Here is a 20136-nt window from a genome sequence, read left to right as displayed (position 1 = left end):
TATTTTTATTTTGTAATATCAAGGATCAAAGCAGCAACTTTTGTTTGCAAAATTACTTCTTCTGAAAACTACACAAGTAGGATATTTTGTCTGTATATTGTATTTGAATTAAATTGCTCTTCAGGAGTTTCTATAAAGTATTCAGTTGGGGACTGGAGAGATAGTTCATGAGTTGAGGAGCTGGCCTTGCATGCAGCCGACCCTGGTTTGATCCCCAGCACTACATCATCTCTCAAGCATCACTGGGTACAGCACTTGAGGTCTTGACCACTGCCTGAACACTGTTATCAGAAGACTCCTGAGACTCCTGAGCACTGCCAGAGTGGCTCAATCTCTGGCACGTCAGGGCCAAAGCAGCACCTCATACTCAGGCGACCCCCACTGTATTGACCCCCACTCCCATCCATTTGGCTTGTAATTGCTAGGAGGGAATCATCAGAGCTCTGAATACTGCTTTGGGAACATCCCCCCAAAGTAAATTAATAGTGAGAAAATTAAAAGCAGTTTTTATTTTTTAATTAATATATTATATATAAGTGATATTTTGAAAGATTCTAAAAAAACTATTTTAAAAAAGTTTTAAAATATTTTATACTTTATAGTCTGTAACTTATTTAACCTATTTTCTTCCTTTTTTTCATTCTCTTTACAATTGAAAAATAAAACCCATACTCTACAGACAAGTATTCAACAGAAGGAGTGAATTTGAAAAAGATATCTCTGCTAGATCTTTGATGACTACAACCTATAATGGAGAAGATGGTGATAACCAAGGTACCCAAATTGATTACTTACTCCAGGCTTTGTGCTCAGAGATGACTCCTGTTAATACTTAGGGGACCATATGGGGTGCTAGAATCTAACCCAGGTTGGCTGAATTCAAGGGAAGTACCTTACTCACTATACAATCTCTCCAGACCCAAGTTTTATTCATTCTGTCCCAAGCTACATAGTTTCTGCTTTTCAGAAGACAATAGTATTCTGCTGTGTGTATATACACATATATATTTGTGTATATATGTGTATACATATAAATGTTATCATAATTTTTTACAATAAGCGTTATTTTATACTTGCAGTGCTGCTACACCATGCCCACCAGATTGCTAGGTTCTCTCCACCATTGTCCTAAGGTCCCCTGTATCCCTGTCTGAACCTATATCTTGCTCCCAAACTGAGATTACAGTTCTGCTGAAATTATCTCAGAGTTGTTTGTACTGGAGATTATCTGATCCCTTGCTTTGTTTCTTCATACTCTGCAAATGAGTGAGATCATCTATTGTTTGTCTTTTACTTTCTGACTCATTTCACTTCATGATTTCCTCTAATTCCATTCAAGTTGAAGCAAACTGCTAGATTTCATCTTTTCTCATATTGGAGTGGTATTCCATTGTGTTTACAAATCACAATTTCTTTCTCCACTCATCTGTTGTTGAGCACATGTATGCTAGCTAGAATATCAGTTGATATTTAGGTTCACTCCGCATTTTGTGTACTGTGAATGACAGTGCTATGAACATAGGGTTGCAATTACGTTTTCAAATTAGTGTTTTAGTTTTCTTTAAAAAAATATCTAGGGGTAGAATTGCTGGATCGCATTGCATTTCAATGTTTGTGTTTTTAAGGAACCTCAATACTCTTTGTCCTAGAGGCTCCACCAATTTACATTCTCACCAACAGTGTACCAGCATTTATTTCCCCATGGTGTTCCCCAAGATTTGTTATTTCCAATCTTTTTTATGTATACCATTCTCACCAGAGCTGATATGTCATTGTGGTTTTGATTTGCATTTCCCTAGAAATATGTTATGGTAGCATTTTTCCATGTATCTATTGTTACCTGTCTTTAAATATGTGTTTATTTAGATTTTTGCTTTTTTTTTCTTTTTCTGTTTTTTTGTGGGGCAGTGATATAGAGACCATGCAGTACCACAGATTGAACCCAGGTCTCCCACATGTGAAGCATACACTCCAGCACAGAAAACTATCTCCCTGTGTCCCGACCCATGGAACTGGATAACGGGGTTCACAAGGAGAGGGTGCAAGAGTGATAGGGAGAGGGGAGACAAACACACACACACACACACACACACAGAGGTGAGCAAAGATACTTTATGTAACTCCACAGCGCTTATATGTGCTTAGGTTTCAGTCTACTTGAGTCATGGCCTTAAGGTAAAACTAGAAGTAACTAGTGGCACCCGGAGCAACTAGGGGAGATAACAATAGATATCCAGAAGGCTGATCTATCTGTTCCTGTTGGCTAACCATTCTGCTCTTGTAAAAATGTCCCAGTCCTCCGGTTCTTGTAAAATGGCTTTCTCAACCGGTTTATGCGAATGTTTGACCTCAAGCTATATGCTGAAGGCCCGCTCACCACATCCCTGGCCTACTTTGGCCCATCTTAAAAACTGGGTTGCTTCTTAACTATTGGTTTGTGAGTTCTTAACATATTTTTCACATCAACACCTAGTCAGACATTGGGAGAAATCCCAGTTGCTAGCTTGTAAGACATCACTTTAAGAACAGAATAGGGCCAAGAAGATAGTTTAAAAGACCAGCTTTGCTCTTAGGACCCCTGAGTTCAGTCCCTGGACCACATAGTTCTGTTTGTGATCCTGGTTGTGATCCAAGAAACAAAGAACAGAAGGAACAATATGCATAAATTCTAATTTGATGTTAATGCAGATATTAGTGATAACATGTATTTATGAGAATAACTGGTACTTTTATACTACTTCAAGGTTTATTTGTTGCTTTGTTTAGTGATTTCAGTATTTGTGTTGACTACCTTTAGTATTTCTGTTTAGTGAATACATGAAAAGGTTTTGTTAATATTTGTCAAAGTTATTTGTTAATTTGAAGATAATGAATATTGCGATTCTTTCTTTTAGAAGGAGAAATAAAAGAAGATTATCTAGGACAGGTAAACACTTTTCCTTACAATTATTATAAATTTAAGTTAACTTTTAAGTTAAAAAAAATTCTATTTTATAATTTTGAACTCAGGAAATGCTGCCTATATGGTATACAGTAACTGGAAACATCTTTATAGAAAACTATTCTGTTTTTCAAAGTTGCAATTATTAAATTAGCTTTTTTTAAAAAAAATGAAAGTGGTGGCCCTGAACTCCACCATAGCAAGGGGTCCAGCTCTACAACTCCTGAACTCTGCACAATACCACACCATTCCAGGTAGATCTATTGCCTGACTGACACAACTCCCTGACCGTTCCAGAATACTGAAGGAAAATTCCCCTCTATTCCACTAGGTCTAGCAGTGCCCACACCAAACTCTGCCATAGCAAGGGTCGAAGCTCCACAACTCCTGAAGCAGGTGGTTGCACAATAGCTCTCCTAATTTCACACTACTCACAACACAGTAGGTGCACAACAAATCCAATGGGCAAGACTCATAGAAGCCCACCAAGCTCGTGAGCAAAACCAAGAACACAGAGAGCTATAGCAGCACCAACAAACTTATAAAACTCTCAGACAATGCCTCTAATGACACCACTGTGAGGCTGTTTAATGAGATCAGAGAAACAATAGCACGGGTAGTCAGCAAAGTCAACATAAGGAAAAATGAGTGCTGAAATGAGAAAACTGTAAGCAAAAATGAAGAGCATGGTAGGTGATCTGTTTAAAAGTCCACAGAAACTCTGAGCAGCAGATTAACAGAAGCTGAGAAAAAGACCAAAGAGCTTCAATGAAAGAAACTTATAGAAAATAGCAGAAAGTGGAAAACACAGTCGCTCTCCTAATTTCACACTACTCACAGCACAGTAGGAGTAAAACATATCCAATGGGCAAGACTCATAGAAGCCCACCAAGCTCATGAGCAAAACCAAGAACACAGAGAGCTATAGCAGCACCAACTAGCTTATAAAATTCTCAGACAATTTTATAATAAAAATTTTGATGAAGAAGCAATATTTAAAGAAACCATAGAGAAGAATTTCTTGGACTTGAGGAGTACAGGCACAAAGATCCACGAGGTCCAAAAGGTCCCAGAGAAAATAGAGCCAGCTAGGAAAAATCCAAGATACATTGTACTCAAAATGAAAAATTTCAAAGATAGAGACAGAATATGGAAACCGGCAAAATCAGTAAAGCAACGTACATATAAAGGAGATCCCATAAGATTGAAAGGAGATCTATTAAATGAGGATCTGTTACCGAAATGAATAAAAGAATATAGTACAAAAACTAAACAAAATGAAAACCTTACCGAGAATATTATATCAGCTAGATTATCATTCAGATCTGATGGAACCATACAAAGCTTCAGAGACAGCAACTTAGGAAATTCATAGCCTTGAGACCAGCCTTACAAAAAGTGTTAAAGGAGCTTCTTTATTTTTTTAAATTTTTTTATTAGTGAATCACCATGAGACAAAGTTAAGACTTACAAGTTTTCATGCTTACGTTTCAGTCATACAATGATTGAGTACCCATCCCTCTACCCAGTGCCCATTTTCCACCACCAATTGTCCCAGCATCCCTCCCACCACTCCCACCCTGTCCCCTTCACCCCACCCCGCCTCTGTGGCAGGGCATTCCCTTTTGCTCTCTCTCTCTCTTTTTGGGTATGTATTGAAGTTTGCTACAGAGGTATTAAGTAGGCATCTTATCCCTAGTGGGCCTGCCTAGCACCCTTTGCTTGGTGATCCCTTCTCAATCAGAGCTGCTTCTTCACCTAGCATGTGAGGTTGGCTTCCAAGCTGTGGAGTAATCCTTAAAGGAGCTTCTTTAAAGGACAGGACAAACTTCTCAGCACATGGCGTTGAGTATGGCATTCACTCATGGTGCTGATGGTTGCCCTCTACTAGATTAAGGGAAGTCAGATTATCCCTAGTTTACTCAGGGATTTTATTCATTTTCAGTCATGATTTAACATCTCATTGATACTGAATATGCTATATCTTACTAGTCTTTTCAGTATTCCCTATCTCAGGATAAAATACTATACACCAGTACAAAGTACATTCAGATTTGGCTTATTCATATTTTCCCCCTTCAATTTTCTTAATTCTCGTCACTTTTACTAAATTGTACCTATTTACCTGGGGGTATTTTAGGCTTTACCTATTTATGTAAACTCTAAAATATACTATCAAATATTTTTATTAATGCCTGAAAGAAAGGATTTTTACTAGAATGAGAAACAATACAAAAGTTGATGCAGTATATTTTAGATACCAGAGTTGAAAACATACCTATGTAAATGAGAGTAGATGTTCTATTGTGTTAAATTATTTTAATTCATTTCTTTACATAGGTTAATATATAGCAGTCATCAAAAATTGACTTTTATGGATTTATTTTCTGATAATTGCATATGCCATTCCTCTAAGTTTTCTTGAAGCAAGTAATGAAACAAAAATTTTTTGTACCTGCTAAGAGAGACGCTGGGGCTGGGGGGAACTGAGGACATTGGTGGAGGGTAGGACACATTGGTGGTGGAATCGATATTGCAACATTGTATGCCTGAAGAAACTGTAGTGGGAGTAACTTCGTAAATCACAATGTTTAATAAACATAAATCTAAAAATAAAATATGGAGGTCAGAGAGAGAACTTAGCGGGCTGAGCATATGTGTTGCATGCCAGATGCCCAGATGTGATCGCTTGGCACTGCTTGGTCTCCTGAGCTGGGATCAGCTATTAGAAGCAACCCACACACTGAGAGACAGATATAATCCCTTATCACTGATGGTAAAGACCCAAAGCCCCAAAAATATTTTAAAATAAGAAAATATAATAGTACCAGAGAAAAAGTACAGAGGTTAAGGTGTTTGCCTTGCATGAAGCCAACCGTGGGTTGATTTCTAGCACTATGTGATCTGACCAACACTAAAATTGAAAGCTGAGAATCTCCAGGTGTGACCAAAAATACTAACGCCCCAAGAATATTTTTTTAGAAAGTATGCACATTGGAGTGTGTGTAAGTGAAATTATATAACTAGCATGCACCTCAAAATAATCTAGTGAGGAGAAAGTATGAGGAATACATATGAATGAACTGAATGAATGAGTCACCATGAGGTGTATCCCACTTTGGAATTGCTCACAGTCTATGTTGAAGTATATGATTCCTTTCTCTCACTTTATGAGGTTCCCTCTTCTTTCTCTCACATTTCCTAAATATAATTTTTTACTCCACCCTACAAAAAAGAGTCACCATGAGTTGATAAATGACGAAATGAGTAATGTAACATTTTATATATGTGTGTATATTATTTTATATATGTATTTTAGTTTGGTATGTGTTTCAAATTATCTACTACTAAAAGCTTTAAAGTAAATGTTTTATAATGATGATAGGTGCCCAATTCATTTTGATTAGTAATTCCTATGGGATCCCTCTTTATATTATGTCATTAACATCTCATCTAACTTCACTTGAGAGAAGATATCAATACCCTGTTATACAAATTTCAAAAAGGTCATAAACAGATCCAAGAAAGCCTGTGGATTATCGTAGCAACTGATTCTTTATGAGATGTGAGATCAAGTGATAGCTCCACAATTATCAGCATTATAACCTTAGTCAAATAATTTCAACTCTATAAATCTCTATTTTTTCACCTGTAAGAAATTCCATATAATCCCAATGCAATTCCATTGTAACATTATATATGGTAGGACTGTGATAATTATTTGTAACTATACTAATGATAGGAATTATCAACATCGTTGTTTTAATCTATGTCTTTATGGGTATACATATTAAAATTATTGTTTAATTTTTATTGGCTTGGAGAAAAATAATCCATATCTTAGTTGAATATACATGCATAATAATATACATTTAATTTGCTGCTAAAAAATAAATTTGGAACTGGAGAGATAGAACAGTGGTAAAGGCACTTGCTTTGCATGTGGCCAATCTGAGTTTGACTCCTGGCATCCATTTGGACCCCTAAACACCACCAGGAATGATTCCTGAGCACAGATCCAGGAGTAAACCCTTAGAACCACCAGGTATGAGATCACCCAAAACCTAAATAAATAAAAAAACTTTATCCCAGAATTTTACATATTTAAAAATTGGTTTTTAGAACACTTGTTACAGAAAAAAAAAAACCTGTGTACTCTGTAAAAAAATCCATAGACACATCAACTTGAATATACAAGTGTACGTGAGATTCAACAAAGAAATTTCCAAGGATTGAGTCGAGGGCCGGGGGCAATAACAGTACATGCTCCACCGAGATTCAACCCAAGTTGCAACACTTTTGTGCAGCCGCTCTGCTGCTGATCGACCATGAACCAGAGGCCAGCTAGACTACTTTTGGTCCCAGCAAATGCTTGCAGCCATGTCTCTAGACTGTGAACTAAGCCATTGCCCCATGCTGCCCCAGGAGGGGAAATGATGCAATTTCTAACATAAAACTCCCTGGACTTAATTACTAAAATACTAAAATACAGAAATCCTAAACCACGCGGCTGCAATCGCAGCCTCGCGACTTCATATCTCGTCATTCTCAGCAATGGAAAATTAATTACCAAATGCTTCCTTGTCAGTAGGGCAGTTTTTTTTGGGGGGGAAACTCCAACAACAATAGTGAGTTTTGTGTTGAAATATGGAATGTAATCAAGGTAAAAAGAAAATGAAGTGAAATCTATCAGCTACGCAGGCGTGGGTGGGAAGTATACTGGGGTTTTTGGTAGTGGAATATGGGCACTGGTGAAGGGACGGGTGTTCAAGCATTGTATAACTGAGACATAAGCCTGAGAACTTTGTAACTTTCCACATGGTGATTCAATAAAATAAATAATTTAAAAAATAACATTTAAAAAATAAAGGAAAAAAAAGAAATTTCCAAGGATTTTTCTATGTTTTTTATATAGAATGAGAGAAACATTAGTTGTGATAAGAGGAACATTACTTTTACAACTGAAGTGTCAGACAGTTATTATAACATAATTGGCCACAAACAGTTCAGATTGGATGTTAACATACTTTAAGTTCAAATTAGTACTTATTCACACATACTTTATGTTCAGTCCCTTTGTTATTTTTTTTAATCTTTCTTTTCTTTTTTTTCCCTTTTTTTTCTGCTTTTAGTTTTGGGCCACATCCGGCAGTGCTCAGGATTTACTTTGTCTTTCTTTATACTGACTTATATGTTCTATTGATAATTCCCAATTTAACATCTGAAGTCACCTTACCTTGTAAGGCACCACTCACCTCTGATATTGCCTCTACTTTGATCCTAGAATATTCTATTGATTCATTTCTACTTTTTCTCTTACATTTACTCTAGTTGCTTTGATTTGCATTTCCTTGATCTGTCTCTGAATTTTCCAATGTGTTCCATTTATTTGAGAGTCTAGCCTTAGTCCAATATCACACTATTTGCATTACTACCACTCTGTAATATAGTTGATGTTGGGGATATCTCATCTTCCTGAGAATTGTTTCAGCTATTCAGGGTGGGCAAGTTACTGATTCATATGAATTTCAGGATTCTAAGGAATCCTTCAGAACTTAATTTCTCAATTCCTACCTTTTTAAGTACAGTTCTTAATGTAAGAAGCTTATTAAGAATTTAATATCACAAAACATTAAGAATATGGATGGACCAGGTGATACTTTACGGATGTAAAATCTGACCTTCTAAAATAATTATATCCAGTTATTATAAAAATAAACAAATTTATCTCTGCCATTCAGAGAACAAGCCAAATGCTAAATTAAGGTATTTGATGTAGTGGTGGTAGTGGGCCACACCCACCTGGGCTCAAGAGCCATTACATGCCAGAGGTGAAACACAATTCCTTGCACATGCACAGTATGTACTTCTACCATTTAAGCCACATGCTGACCTCTAAATCCAAGTTTCTTGATAACCATTCTAATAATGTGGGAAACAGACTTTGGCATAGCAATGTATATGAGTTGTAGTTTGTTTCTTTACTACCAGATTATAATGTTATATTTATTTTTTAAACTGAATATTACCAAAAAACCCTGAATTTGCAAACACATGTACACAAGCTCCAGATACACTAAATTACTCCTCTTTCTTATCACCTGTTCCTCCATGTTTTCTTTTTTTTTAAGTTTTGTTTACATTATGCATGTGTACAACATGCATACGTATATATGTTTTTATATACAACATGCATACATGTACATGTTTGTTTCCCTTACTTGCCAACCCTACGTGTGCTTTTAGATATGACTGCTTGAAATTGTGTAAGTTGGGGACAGAGCAATAGCACAGAGAATAAGGCATTTGCCTTGCATGCAGCTGACCCAGCTTCAGTCGTCAGCACCCCACATGGTCCCATATGGTCCCCTGAGCCTGCCTGGAGCAACCCCTGAACACAGAGTCAGGAAGTAAGAACTGAACATCATCAGGTGTGACCCAAAAATGAAAAATTAAATAAATAATTCAATGACTTTTTGAAAAGTTTCCTTTACTAATAATATCATGGTTTTTTTTTTATTGTTCTTACATTGCCTGGGATCAAACTTAGGGTCTCAAATATTCAAGGCGAGTGTTCCCATCCCCTGTAAATATAACCTTTAAGATAAAACAAGGACTAACTTAAAAATAAATTTTAATAAATGTCCCCTATTCTATTATTAGTTTAAGTATTAACCATCATTCATATCTTCATTTTCCCTCTTTAACATTTCAACTCTAAGTATCTTATCTCCAAACTTTAAGAAACACCTCATTTTATTATTTGTTCAGTAATAAAATTCATCTTTAGTCTTACTTTTAACATCCTTAATGTTAGATCTTTCATAAAAAGCCTTTATTTTTCTGGGGCTAGAGTGACACTGACAGTGATAGAATGATAGTATAGCAGGTAAGGTATTTGTCTTACAGGTGGTCAATCTGGGGGGTCCCTCAGCACACCATGTGGTCCCAAAAGTCCACTAGTAATGATATGAGGAGTATACCCTAAGCACCACTGGGTGTGACCCAAAAACTAAAGAAAAATTTCTTTTTAATTTTTCTATACTTGACGAGTTAAGGGAGAAGGTATAGAAGAATGAAATGGAAATAGATAAGGTTCTTCCTCCTGTCTCTTTGCAGCTTCATAAAATAAAGCTATGAAAAATAAATAACCAGCATTTGTCCCTGGTCCGTAATAAAAAAAACGGACCAGGGACAAAAGACTTAGAAAACTATGATCTTTTCCATGAACCATAACATCAAAGGGCACTATCAAATACTTAGTGAACACTAGGAATATAAATTAAATTTTTTTAAATCTATATAATTTATTTATATAACAACTTTTAGGATAGTTAGTATTATAAAATCAAATATGCAGTACCACAAATGATGACCCACAGTTTCAGACCTTTTATTGTAGGAGAGTTCAGATGCAGAAGCCTGCAAATTTAATTTGTGTTGTATCCCATATGCCAAAAACAGTAACAAGTCTCACAATGGAGATGTTACTGGTGCCTGCTAGAGCAAATCGATAAACAATGGGATAACAGTGCTGTGCTTCCTTCCATGTCTTTTTATGACTAACTTGTTATTTCCCCTGGCTGATTTTTATGAATATTCTGTCAAAATGTTAATAGAAAGATAAATAAACAGTTGCCATGGTTTCGCATATACAGTGTATTTTAAGCTATTGTTATTGTCAAAAATGTATCACTTAAAATTTTCAATGCTTTAAAAATATGAATATAAAATAGTAAAGATAATAGTAAGTCAATTCATTTACTCTACACATGACTTCAAGTTTAATTGTTTTCATTTGTTTACTTTCAGGAAATTGGAGCTGGTGGTCCTCTCAGAATGGTTCACTTTGGTTTGGTGTAAAAAACTTTTGCTTTCCATGCTCCTGAATGGCTTGGAATCTACTGGACCACATATGGTCCCCTGAGCAAAACCCTGAGGTAACTTCTGAGCACGGAGCAGAAGTAGCCTCTGAATACCAGTGGGTATGGCCATAAAAAAACAAAACAAATACATTATCCCCATATGGGCTTAAGACCTAAAAGATATTGTTAATTAGTTAACAGCTTAAATTCTTAGTACTTTCTATTCAAAATTGTATTAGTTTCCCCTAAGTGCTTCAAAATGGCAAAGTGATCTAAATAAAATTCCTGTTTTACTTTCAATAACATAAAATTTCATAAGTTTCTTGAATTATAAATTGAACACTTCAATATAACAATATTTAAATCTGGTTCTTCTGAGTAATTTAAACCTTTCATCTTGTTATCTTGTTTACATCACTAATTTTCATTAAGGAAATCATACCCCCATACACACAAAAAAGATTCATAGACTAGTTCCTACATACCAAAAGGCTGATAGTTTTGCTCCTGTTGCTGCAAAAAAAAGAAATTCTCCTTTGTCTCAGACCCAGAAGTCTCAAATCTTCTACCAGCATAAAATTACAACTTTCTAGCTTACAAAACAGTAAAAATAACCTCAGACACTTGGGACACAGGAGATAAAACTGTAGGTAAGGTTCTTGCCTTGCGCAGGGTACATCCCAGGTTCTATGAGGGAACTATACGTGGTTTACGCAGAGCCAGGAGTAAGTTCTAGTACCATTGTATGTGGCCCCAAAATGAAAAACAAAAAACAAACAAAAAAGATCTCAGCTTCTTTCCATTTCTTGAAAACCCATTAGTCAGTAGCATACATTTTATTTGTATCTATTTACTTAGTTTGGGGGCCATATCCAACTGTGTTTAGGGCTTACTACAGGCTCTGTGCTCAAGGTTCTGCACTCAAGGATCACCCAGAAATTAGAGGTGCTGGGGATCAAACAAGGATCAGCTGTATACAAGGCAGTGCCTTACTCACTGTACTGTCTCTCTGACCCAATTTTACCGTTGCATATGTCTATAAGCAAAAATATTTTTCAAATATTGCACATGAAATATAAATTGAACATTATAAATATATAGTTTTTATATGTTGTATATTTTTAATTTACCTGTATTTTTATTTGGAAGGGAAATTTTACAGATTTTCCAGTTTGGCACTAGAACATTATATTTCCATAACTCAACTATTAGTAACTTTGTAAATCACAGTTTTTATATGATTTTTAATGATTTAATTAAAAACTTTTAAAATGTTCTAAAATTTTTTTAAAGAGTACATCAAAAAATTCATGCACCATGATCAAGGGGGATTCATCACAGGGATGCAAGGATGGTTCAATATACACAAATCAGTTAACATAATATATCACATCAATAAAAGGAAAGATAAAAATCTTATGATTAAATCAACTGAAGCATAGAAAGCTTTTGACAAGATTCAACACCCATTCATGATAAAAGCTGTCAATAAAATAGCAGTGGAAGAAACCTTCATCAAGATCTACAGAAAGCCCATGGCCAATATTATTCTTAATGGTGAAAAACTGAAAGCATTCACACTGTGATCAGGCACAAGACAAGGACATCTACTGTTCCCACTCTTATTCAACATTCTATTAGAAGTCCTAACACAGCAATCAGGCAAGAAAAGGAAATCAAAGGGATGTAAACTCAAAAAGAGAAAGTTAAATTATCTCTATTTGCAGATGACAAGATGATAAATATGGAAGATCTAAAGGGTTCACAAAAATAACTCCTAAAAACAATAAATCAATAAGCGAAGTGGCTAGCTACAAGCCAGTACACAAAAATCAGTTGCATTCTTACATACAAATAATGAATTAGAGGAGAAAGAGATCAAATATCTATCCCATTTAAGGTAGTGTCCAAAAGATCAAGTACCTAGGGAATCAACATAACACAAGAGGTGAGACCTATATCATAAAAGTTCAAAATCCTCAAGAAAGAAAATGAACATCTTAGGAAATGGAAAAGCATTCCATTCTCTTGGATTGGAACAATCAATATTGTCAAAATGACCATCTTGTCTAAACTGTTATGTAGATTCAATGTAACCCATTTCCAAATTCAAACATTCTTCCAAGGACTTGGGACAGTCTGTTATAAAGTAGTCTGTTTCAAATTGTAAAAGACTCTAGAGAGACAAAACCATACTCATTATCTAGCCTGAATCTATACTATAAAGTTATAGTAATCAAAATATAATGGTCGTGGAATATAGAAAGACTCTCTAACCAATGGGTCAGAATAGAATATGCAAGGATAAATCCCCATATATATAGTGAGCTAATTTTTGACAAAGGAACTGAGCATAAAAAAGAATAAAGACTGACTTTTAAACAAATGGTGTTGGGAGAATTGGATAATCACATGCAAGAAATTATGTGATTATTGAATTCATGTCTCACACCTTATACAAAAGTAAACTGAAAGTGGATCAAGGGCTTTGAGATCAAACCTGAATCTATAAAGTATATAGAGAAAAATATGGGCAGAAATACAATATTGTATGTCTAAAACTCAACACTGAATAACTTTGTAAATCACAGTTCTTTAATAAAATTTATTTTTAAAACAACAGGAAATCAACAACAAAAGTATAAGCAACCCTTTGGCTAGACTCACTTGTATCACTTGTCATCCCCTTGATCTTCGATTTGCTCGAGCGGGCGCCATTAACGTCTCCATTTGTCCCTGTTGCATGCTAGTGCAGCCCAATGATATTTGGTTGTTCCAGGAACAGGAAGAGACTCAAATCATTCATTCAGGGATTTGACAAAAAAATCTGACCATCTAGTTGGTGGGCAGCCACGCAGTCTTCTGACTTCCCATGGAATCCAGTCGGTAACAGCTCTAGTCCAGCGTCGTCTCCGAATAGCATTACATGACCAGCCCATCTGATTTTTGATGCCTTGGCAAACAAGAAAGCGTCCCTGATTCTTTTTTTTTTCTTTTTGGGTCACACCCAGCGATGCTCAGGGGTTACTCCTGGCTCTGCACTCAGGAATTACTCCTGGCGGTGCTTGAGGGACCATATGGGATGCCGGGGATCGAACCCGGGTCGGCCGCATGCAAGGCAAACGCCCTACCAGCTTTGCTATCGCTCCAGCCCCGCGTCCCTGATTCTTGACCTTCAACGGAGGTCAGAACTCCGGATTCCTTCTCTCACTTGAGTGAGATGTGATACTCCTAGCATAGCTCTTTCGATTCCTCTTTGGGATACCCTAATAGCGTTCTCATCCTGTTTGCGTAGGGCCCAGGTCTTTGAGGCATATGTTAGTGCAGGAAGAACGGTGGAATTGAAAAGATGTGCCCGGAGTCAGAGGTTCTTCATTCTCTTAACCACTTCTTCGACTTGGCTAGACTCACAAAGGTAAAAAATACAAGATGTATACATAAATCAGATCTATATTATGAGAAACTACTAAAAACAAATTCACACTATTTTGCTGGAAAATCTAAAAGAAATGGACAGATTTTTTTTAATTTTTATTTATTTTTTATTGAATTACCATGTGGAAAGTTACAAAGTTCTCAGGTTTATGTCTCAGTTATACAATGCTCAAACACCCATCCCTTCACCTGTGCCCATATTCCACCACCAAAGACCCCAGTATACCTCCCACCCCCCATCCCTGCCTGCTTAGTTGATAAATTTCACTTCATTTTCACTTTACCTTGATTACATTCCATATTTCAGCACAACATTCACTATTGTTGGAGTTTTCCCCCAAAAAAGACAGCCCTACTGCCAATGCAGCATTTGGTAATTAGTTTTCCATTGCTGAAACTGGAGAGATATGAAATCCCGTTGTTTCAAGTACATAGAGTTTTTCCCCCCTCCTTCCCGCGCCACCAAGTTCGTGCCTGCTTAATGAATAGTCCTCATATTATGGCTGACACCACGCTGCCCTACGAGAAAAAAGGATATTTCCAGTCCTCGGCCTGCGTGGGGCTATGGCTTAGTTCAGTCTAGAGACATGGTTACAAGTAGTTTCTGGAACCGGAAGTAGTCTAGTTAGGCTCCGGATTCTGGTTGATCAGCAACATCGTGGCCACTCAAAGTGTAGCCATCCGGGTCGAGTCTCGGCGGAGCATGCGCTGGTATCGGCCCGAGATTTCCCAAGCGTCCCACTGTTCCAAGTATATAGTTTTTTTTCCCCTTCCCATTACCGCGCCTCTAAGTTCCTGCCTGCTTAATAGACTTCATAATATGGTGGACACCACACCTCGTTTCTCGCAGAAAAGGGAAAAGAACCGAGAAAGAAGGATATTTCCTCACCTTGGCCTGTGTGGGACTTTGGCTTAGTTCACAGTCTAAAGAAATAGCTGCTACTTTGATTACCTTCAATATTTCAAAAAAACTCGGTACTATTATTTAGATTTTTCCCCCACAGTAAGACCATCTATAAAGGAACCTTTTCACGTTGCTGACAATCAAGAGATATTAGGTTTGGGATTTCTATATGAAGTCCAGGGAAAATTCTTTTGGTAATTGCATCACTGCAATCTTTTACCTCCCTTTTGTGGTGCTCACATGATGGAGAAGCCTGGAGAGAAGAACCGTGCACTGCTGGAGGCCCATGGGCCAGTAGCTCCGATCACACAGTTTGGAGGCATTTTGGGGGCGCTACTCGTGTCCAAAGGAGTTCAGTTGCCTCCAGGGTCGAGCTCGCGCAGTGGCAGAAAAGAACGTACCCACATGGCACTGTGCTTAGAAATGGACAGATTTTCAGAATCATGTAATATCCCAAACTGAAAAGAATTAGAAAACTGAACAGGCCAATTTTAAGTGAGAAAATTGAAAAAGTAATTAAGAATCTATCTCCCCCAAACAAAATTCCTGGGCCAGATGGGTTCACCGGTGAGTTCTATCAAATTTTCAAAAACATACTATCTGAACTCCGTTAGTTCTTCCAAAGTGTTCAAGGAAAAGGAATCCTTCCTAACAGATTCTCTGAAGTTGACATTACATTAATACCCAAAGCATATAGAGACACTACAAGAAAAGAAAATTCCAGACCAATTTCCCTGATGAACATTGATGCAAAATTCCTCAACAAAATCTTAGCAAACTGAATCCAATAGCACACCACAATCATTAGGATTTATCCCAAGGGTGGAAGATTGGTTCAGCATATGTAAATCAATTAGCATAACACACCACATCAGTAAATTGAAAGGTAAAAATAATAATGATCATATCAATCAATACAGAGAAAGCTTTCAACAATATACAACATTTTTTCATGATAAACACCCTCACCAGGGGCCTGAGCGATAGAACAGTGGATAGGGCATTTGTTTTGCATGCAGCCAACCCAGGTTTTGATTTCCAGCATCCTGTTTGGTTCCCTGAGCCCACCAAAAGTGGCCATCTATAATAAACCAATCCATAATAAATCCACAGCCATTCTCAATGATGAAAACCTAAATATTCCATCTGAGATGAGATATAAGGCAAGGATGTCCACTGTCTCCACTTTTATTCGATACTGTATTATAAATCCTAGCAACAGCAATCATGCAAGAAAGAGATCAAAGGGATACAAATTGGAAAAGAAGTCAAACTATCACTATCAGCAGATGACATGGTACATAGCTTGTCTTGCACAATGATTAAATCTCTAGAACTGAGGCCAGCGTGATAGCACAGCGGTTAGGGCATTTGCCTTGTATGCAGTTGTCTTAGGTTCCATCCCCGGCATCCTATATGCTCCCCTAAAGCACCACCAGGAGTAATTCTTGAGTGCAGATCCAGGAGTAACTCCTGAGCATCTCCGGGTGACCAAAATAGTAAAAAAATAAAATTAAATAAATAAAACGCCTCAATCTCTAGAGCTGCGTATGGTCTCCTGATCCTGGCCAGGTGTGATCCCTGACTAGAGAACCAGGAATAAGCCCTGAGCAGCGGTGGGTATAGACCCAAAACAAACAAAAAATAATTTAGAAAAGTGCACGTTTAGATTCCTCTAACCTATTTATATATCTCTCATCTTAACAAAACAGGTAACAGATCTATACCATAAAAACTATGTCACTTAGAAGATGACTTTAGGGTGAGGAAAATGTTCCATGTTCATGGGTGAAAAAATCAATATTGTAAAAAGATCATCCCATTTAATTATCATAATTAGTCAACACTATCCACATCGAAATTCAGATGACATTGTTCCAGGACTTAGAACAATCAGTGATAAAATTTGATGGAATCATGAAACAACCAAATACCCAAAGCCAAATTGAGAAATAAGAAACTTGGAGGTGGATTCTGAAGAGAGAGTACAGTGAGTAGGGTACTTGCACATGTCTTCCACATGCCTTGCATGTGTCTGACCTGGGTATAATCCTCAGTATCCTATATGGTCCTTAAAGTATGCCAGAAATGATCCTTCAGTTCAGAGCCAGGAATAATGCCTGAGTATGACCAGGTGTGACTCAAAAACAAAAATAAGGAAAAAGAAATTGAGAGGCATTTCAATTGCTTAATTTAAAACTATACCATAAAACTATAATGATCAAACCAGCATGGGACTGAAATAAAAATAGACTCTCTGACCAATGGGTTGTAATTGAGTAATCATAGACAAACCCCCACTAATTTTCAGTGAATGAGCTGGGCACATGGAATGGAATAAAGAAAACTTCAACAAATGGTGTTTAGAAAACTGGATAAAACATGTAAAAAAATTCTTAAATAGCTCCATATCTCACACCTTACCATCACGAAATCCTGTTAATCATCGATTTCTTGAGCGGGCTCAGTAACCTCTCCATTCGTCCTTTCCCTGAGATCTTAGAAGTCTCTCTCCACTCAGCCCTCCCAATGATGTCGCACTGGAGGCTCTTTCAGGGTCAATGGGATCCAGCTTGTTACTGGATTTAGCATATGAATACACCATGGGAAGCTTGCAAGACTGTCCCATGTGGGCAGGAAACTCTCAGAAGATTGCCAGTTTCTCCCAGAGGGAGAAGTAGGTTACAAGATATCTGGGAGCTCGATTTTAAGTCTCTGGATGTTGGCCGTTGATGGGATTACACACACCTGGGTTCCTCTGCCGGTACCTTCATGCGTGAGGCCCGTCCAAACGTGTGGAGAGGGGCCTCGAGCATGGCTGTAGCTAGGTTCCAGTGGTCTTCGGCCACCAGGAGCTCTGCTCCGGTGGGGAGGGAAGCTGGAGCCCATCCCCTCCGAGGGGCTGAGGGGGAAGACAGCCAGGTGTGCGGGCAAGAGACTCTCTGCCCTCACACCTTATACAAAAGTCAATTCAAAGTAAATCAAAGACCAGACCAGAATCTATACATATAAGGAAAAGATAAGAAGAACGCTCCAGGTTTGAACCTCAAAAGTATTTTTAATGATATTACTCCGTTGGTACAGGAAATAAAAATAAATGAATGAGATTACATCAATTTTGGGGGGAACTATCGATTTTAAAAGCTTCTGCATAGGAAAAGAAACATGATATCCAACAAAACAACACCCAACTGAATGGGAGAAGATATTTTCACTCAACACTTTAGATAAAGATTTCATACATAAATATATATATATTTTAAAAAGCTTTCCTAGATCAGCAACCAGGAAACCTCAAAGTCTATCAAAAATGGTGCGAAGAAATTAGCAGGGAGACTCACAAATGAATCTCAGAAGAGAGGAACATGATGTAGAGATGCCTTCGGACCCCAAAATCACTATCCAACACATTAGTGATCTCTAATACAGGGGCTTAATGGCTCCAAGATGAGATACAACAATTTTAACACACTTTCCTCTAAGGAAAGCTTTTGAATCATTTTAAGTCAATTATTCATTTCATAACAAGCAATACAAAATAAATTTTTTAGCATCTGCCTGTAGGGCAGGCTTGGGTGGTGGTGGGAAAATTCAAAATGATGGTGGTAGGAAGGTTTACTGGTGGTGTGGTTGGTGTTAAAATATTGAATGTAATCGATTACTTTGAACAACTCTATGAAAATAATATTTTTTTAAAAAATGTACAGGAACTTCTCTAAAGAAGACAGATGTATAGCAAATAGAAACATGAAAAAGCTCATCATCACTTATCAGAAAAATCAAAATCAAGATGACAGTAAGATACTTTACACCATAGAATACCAATATAAAAAAGGAACTGGAAATTATCTGTGTTGTCAGGGATGTGGTAAACAAAGAACTCCTTCAGTGCTCGTGGAAATGTTGCCTGATTCAACCCCTATGGAAAACAGTATGGAGATTTCTCAGAAAAGTAAGAATTGAGATGCCATGATCCAACAATTCGATTTCTGTATATCCACCCCCAGGACACAAAAACATTTATCCAAAAGAACTTATGTACATTTTTATTCATTATAGCACTTACCACAACAGCTAGGCTGTGGGGTCAGCCTAGGTATCTAGTGACAGATAAATGGATAATGAAGGTGTGGGGTATATGTACACAATGGAATACTATGCAGCTTCAGGAAAACATGAAATCTTGCAATTCACAACACCTTGGATGAAATGATTACATGAAATCAAAGGGGACAGACACTAGAAGATCTCATATCTCTGCTATATATAAACTCACATCTATGCTATATGTAGACTTAGGAAGTATGAAAGGGGGTATACCTAGATTACCCTTGACCTTATAGACATGAGAAGGACAAGAAGAAAATAAAACAAGAGAAAAGTAAGAAGAGGTAAGCAGAAGGTAACAGGGTAGGGCATGTTAGCAGTGTAGTGTGTTGTACACACTACATATATAATGTATATATGTGTAATATAATCTTATATTTATATATATTATATATAAGATATATAATATAAGATATATACATAATATATATCTTATATATAAGATTTTTATACATCTTACAAAGCAAATACCATTGAAAACATTAGGTCCAAAAATACAACCAAACTTTAAAATGTCAAGAGGCATATTCTGGGGTTGAATGGTATCTAAGAACACTGTAGGAGGGAAGCTGACACTGGTGGTGGGATTGGTGTGGAACATTGTATGTCTGAAACTCAACTTGAGTAACTTTGTAAATCATGGAGCCTTAATAAAAATTATTTTACAGAGATATCAACTCTCCCTAATTCAATAAACCATTTCAAATAGCTTTCTGCTTTACAATCAAACATTCATTTATTATTGGAAATGATTTACCAAACATTTCATTTACAGGGATTTAGGAAATATAGGGCTTCTAAAAAAATGAAGAAACACTTTAGAATTTTCTTTAAAATATCTGTAGTAAAATATCTGAAGGCTGTAGAAAAAGGGAGTCCCAGGT

General features: G+C 36.9%; 1 protein-coding gene across 3 annotated transcripts in view; it reads left to right on the top strand.

Moving 5' to 3' along the window:
• WDPCP (WD repeat containing planar cell polarity effector) overlaps positions 1 to 11108 on the top strand; it is a 326531-nt gene extending 315423 nt beyond the window's left edge. For all 3 annotated transcript variants that reach the window (XR_008627320.1, XR_008627319.1, XM_055121824.1), the window contains 3 exons: positions 680 to 774; positions 2895 to 2926; positions 10754 to 11108. Coding sequence is in view for 1 of the 3 variants with exons in the window: in XM_055121824.1 (XP_054977799.1) it covers positions 680 to 774; positions 2895 to 2926; positions 10754 to 10804 (178 nt within the window). In the remaining 2 variants the exon portion in view is untranslated. The remainder of the gene's footprint in view (positions 1 to 679; positions 775 to 2894; positions 2927 to 10753) is intronic.
• Positions 11109 to 20136: the final 9028 nt, after the last annotated feature.

The sequence above is a fragment of the Sorex araneus genome, chromosome X (assembly GCF_027595985.1).
Source record: "Sorex araneus isolate mSorAra2 chromosome X, mSorAra2.pri, whole genome shotgun sequence".
In the NCBI taxonomy this organism is placed as follows: Eukaryota; Metazoa; Chordata; class Mammalia; order Eulipotyphla; family Soricidae; genus Sorex; species Sorex araneus.
The sequence above is the reverse complement of the archived record's forward strand: the minus strand, read 5'-3'. Positions and strand labels throughout refer to the sequence as shown.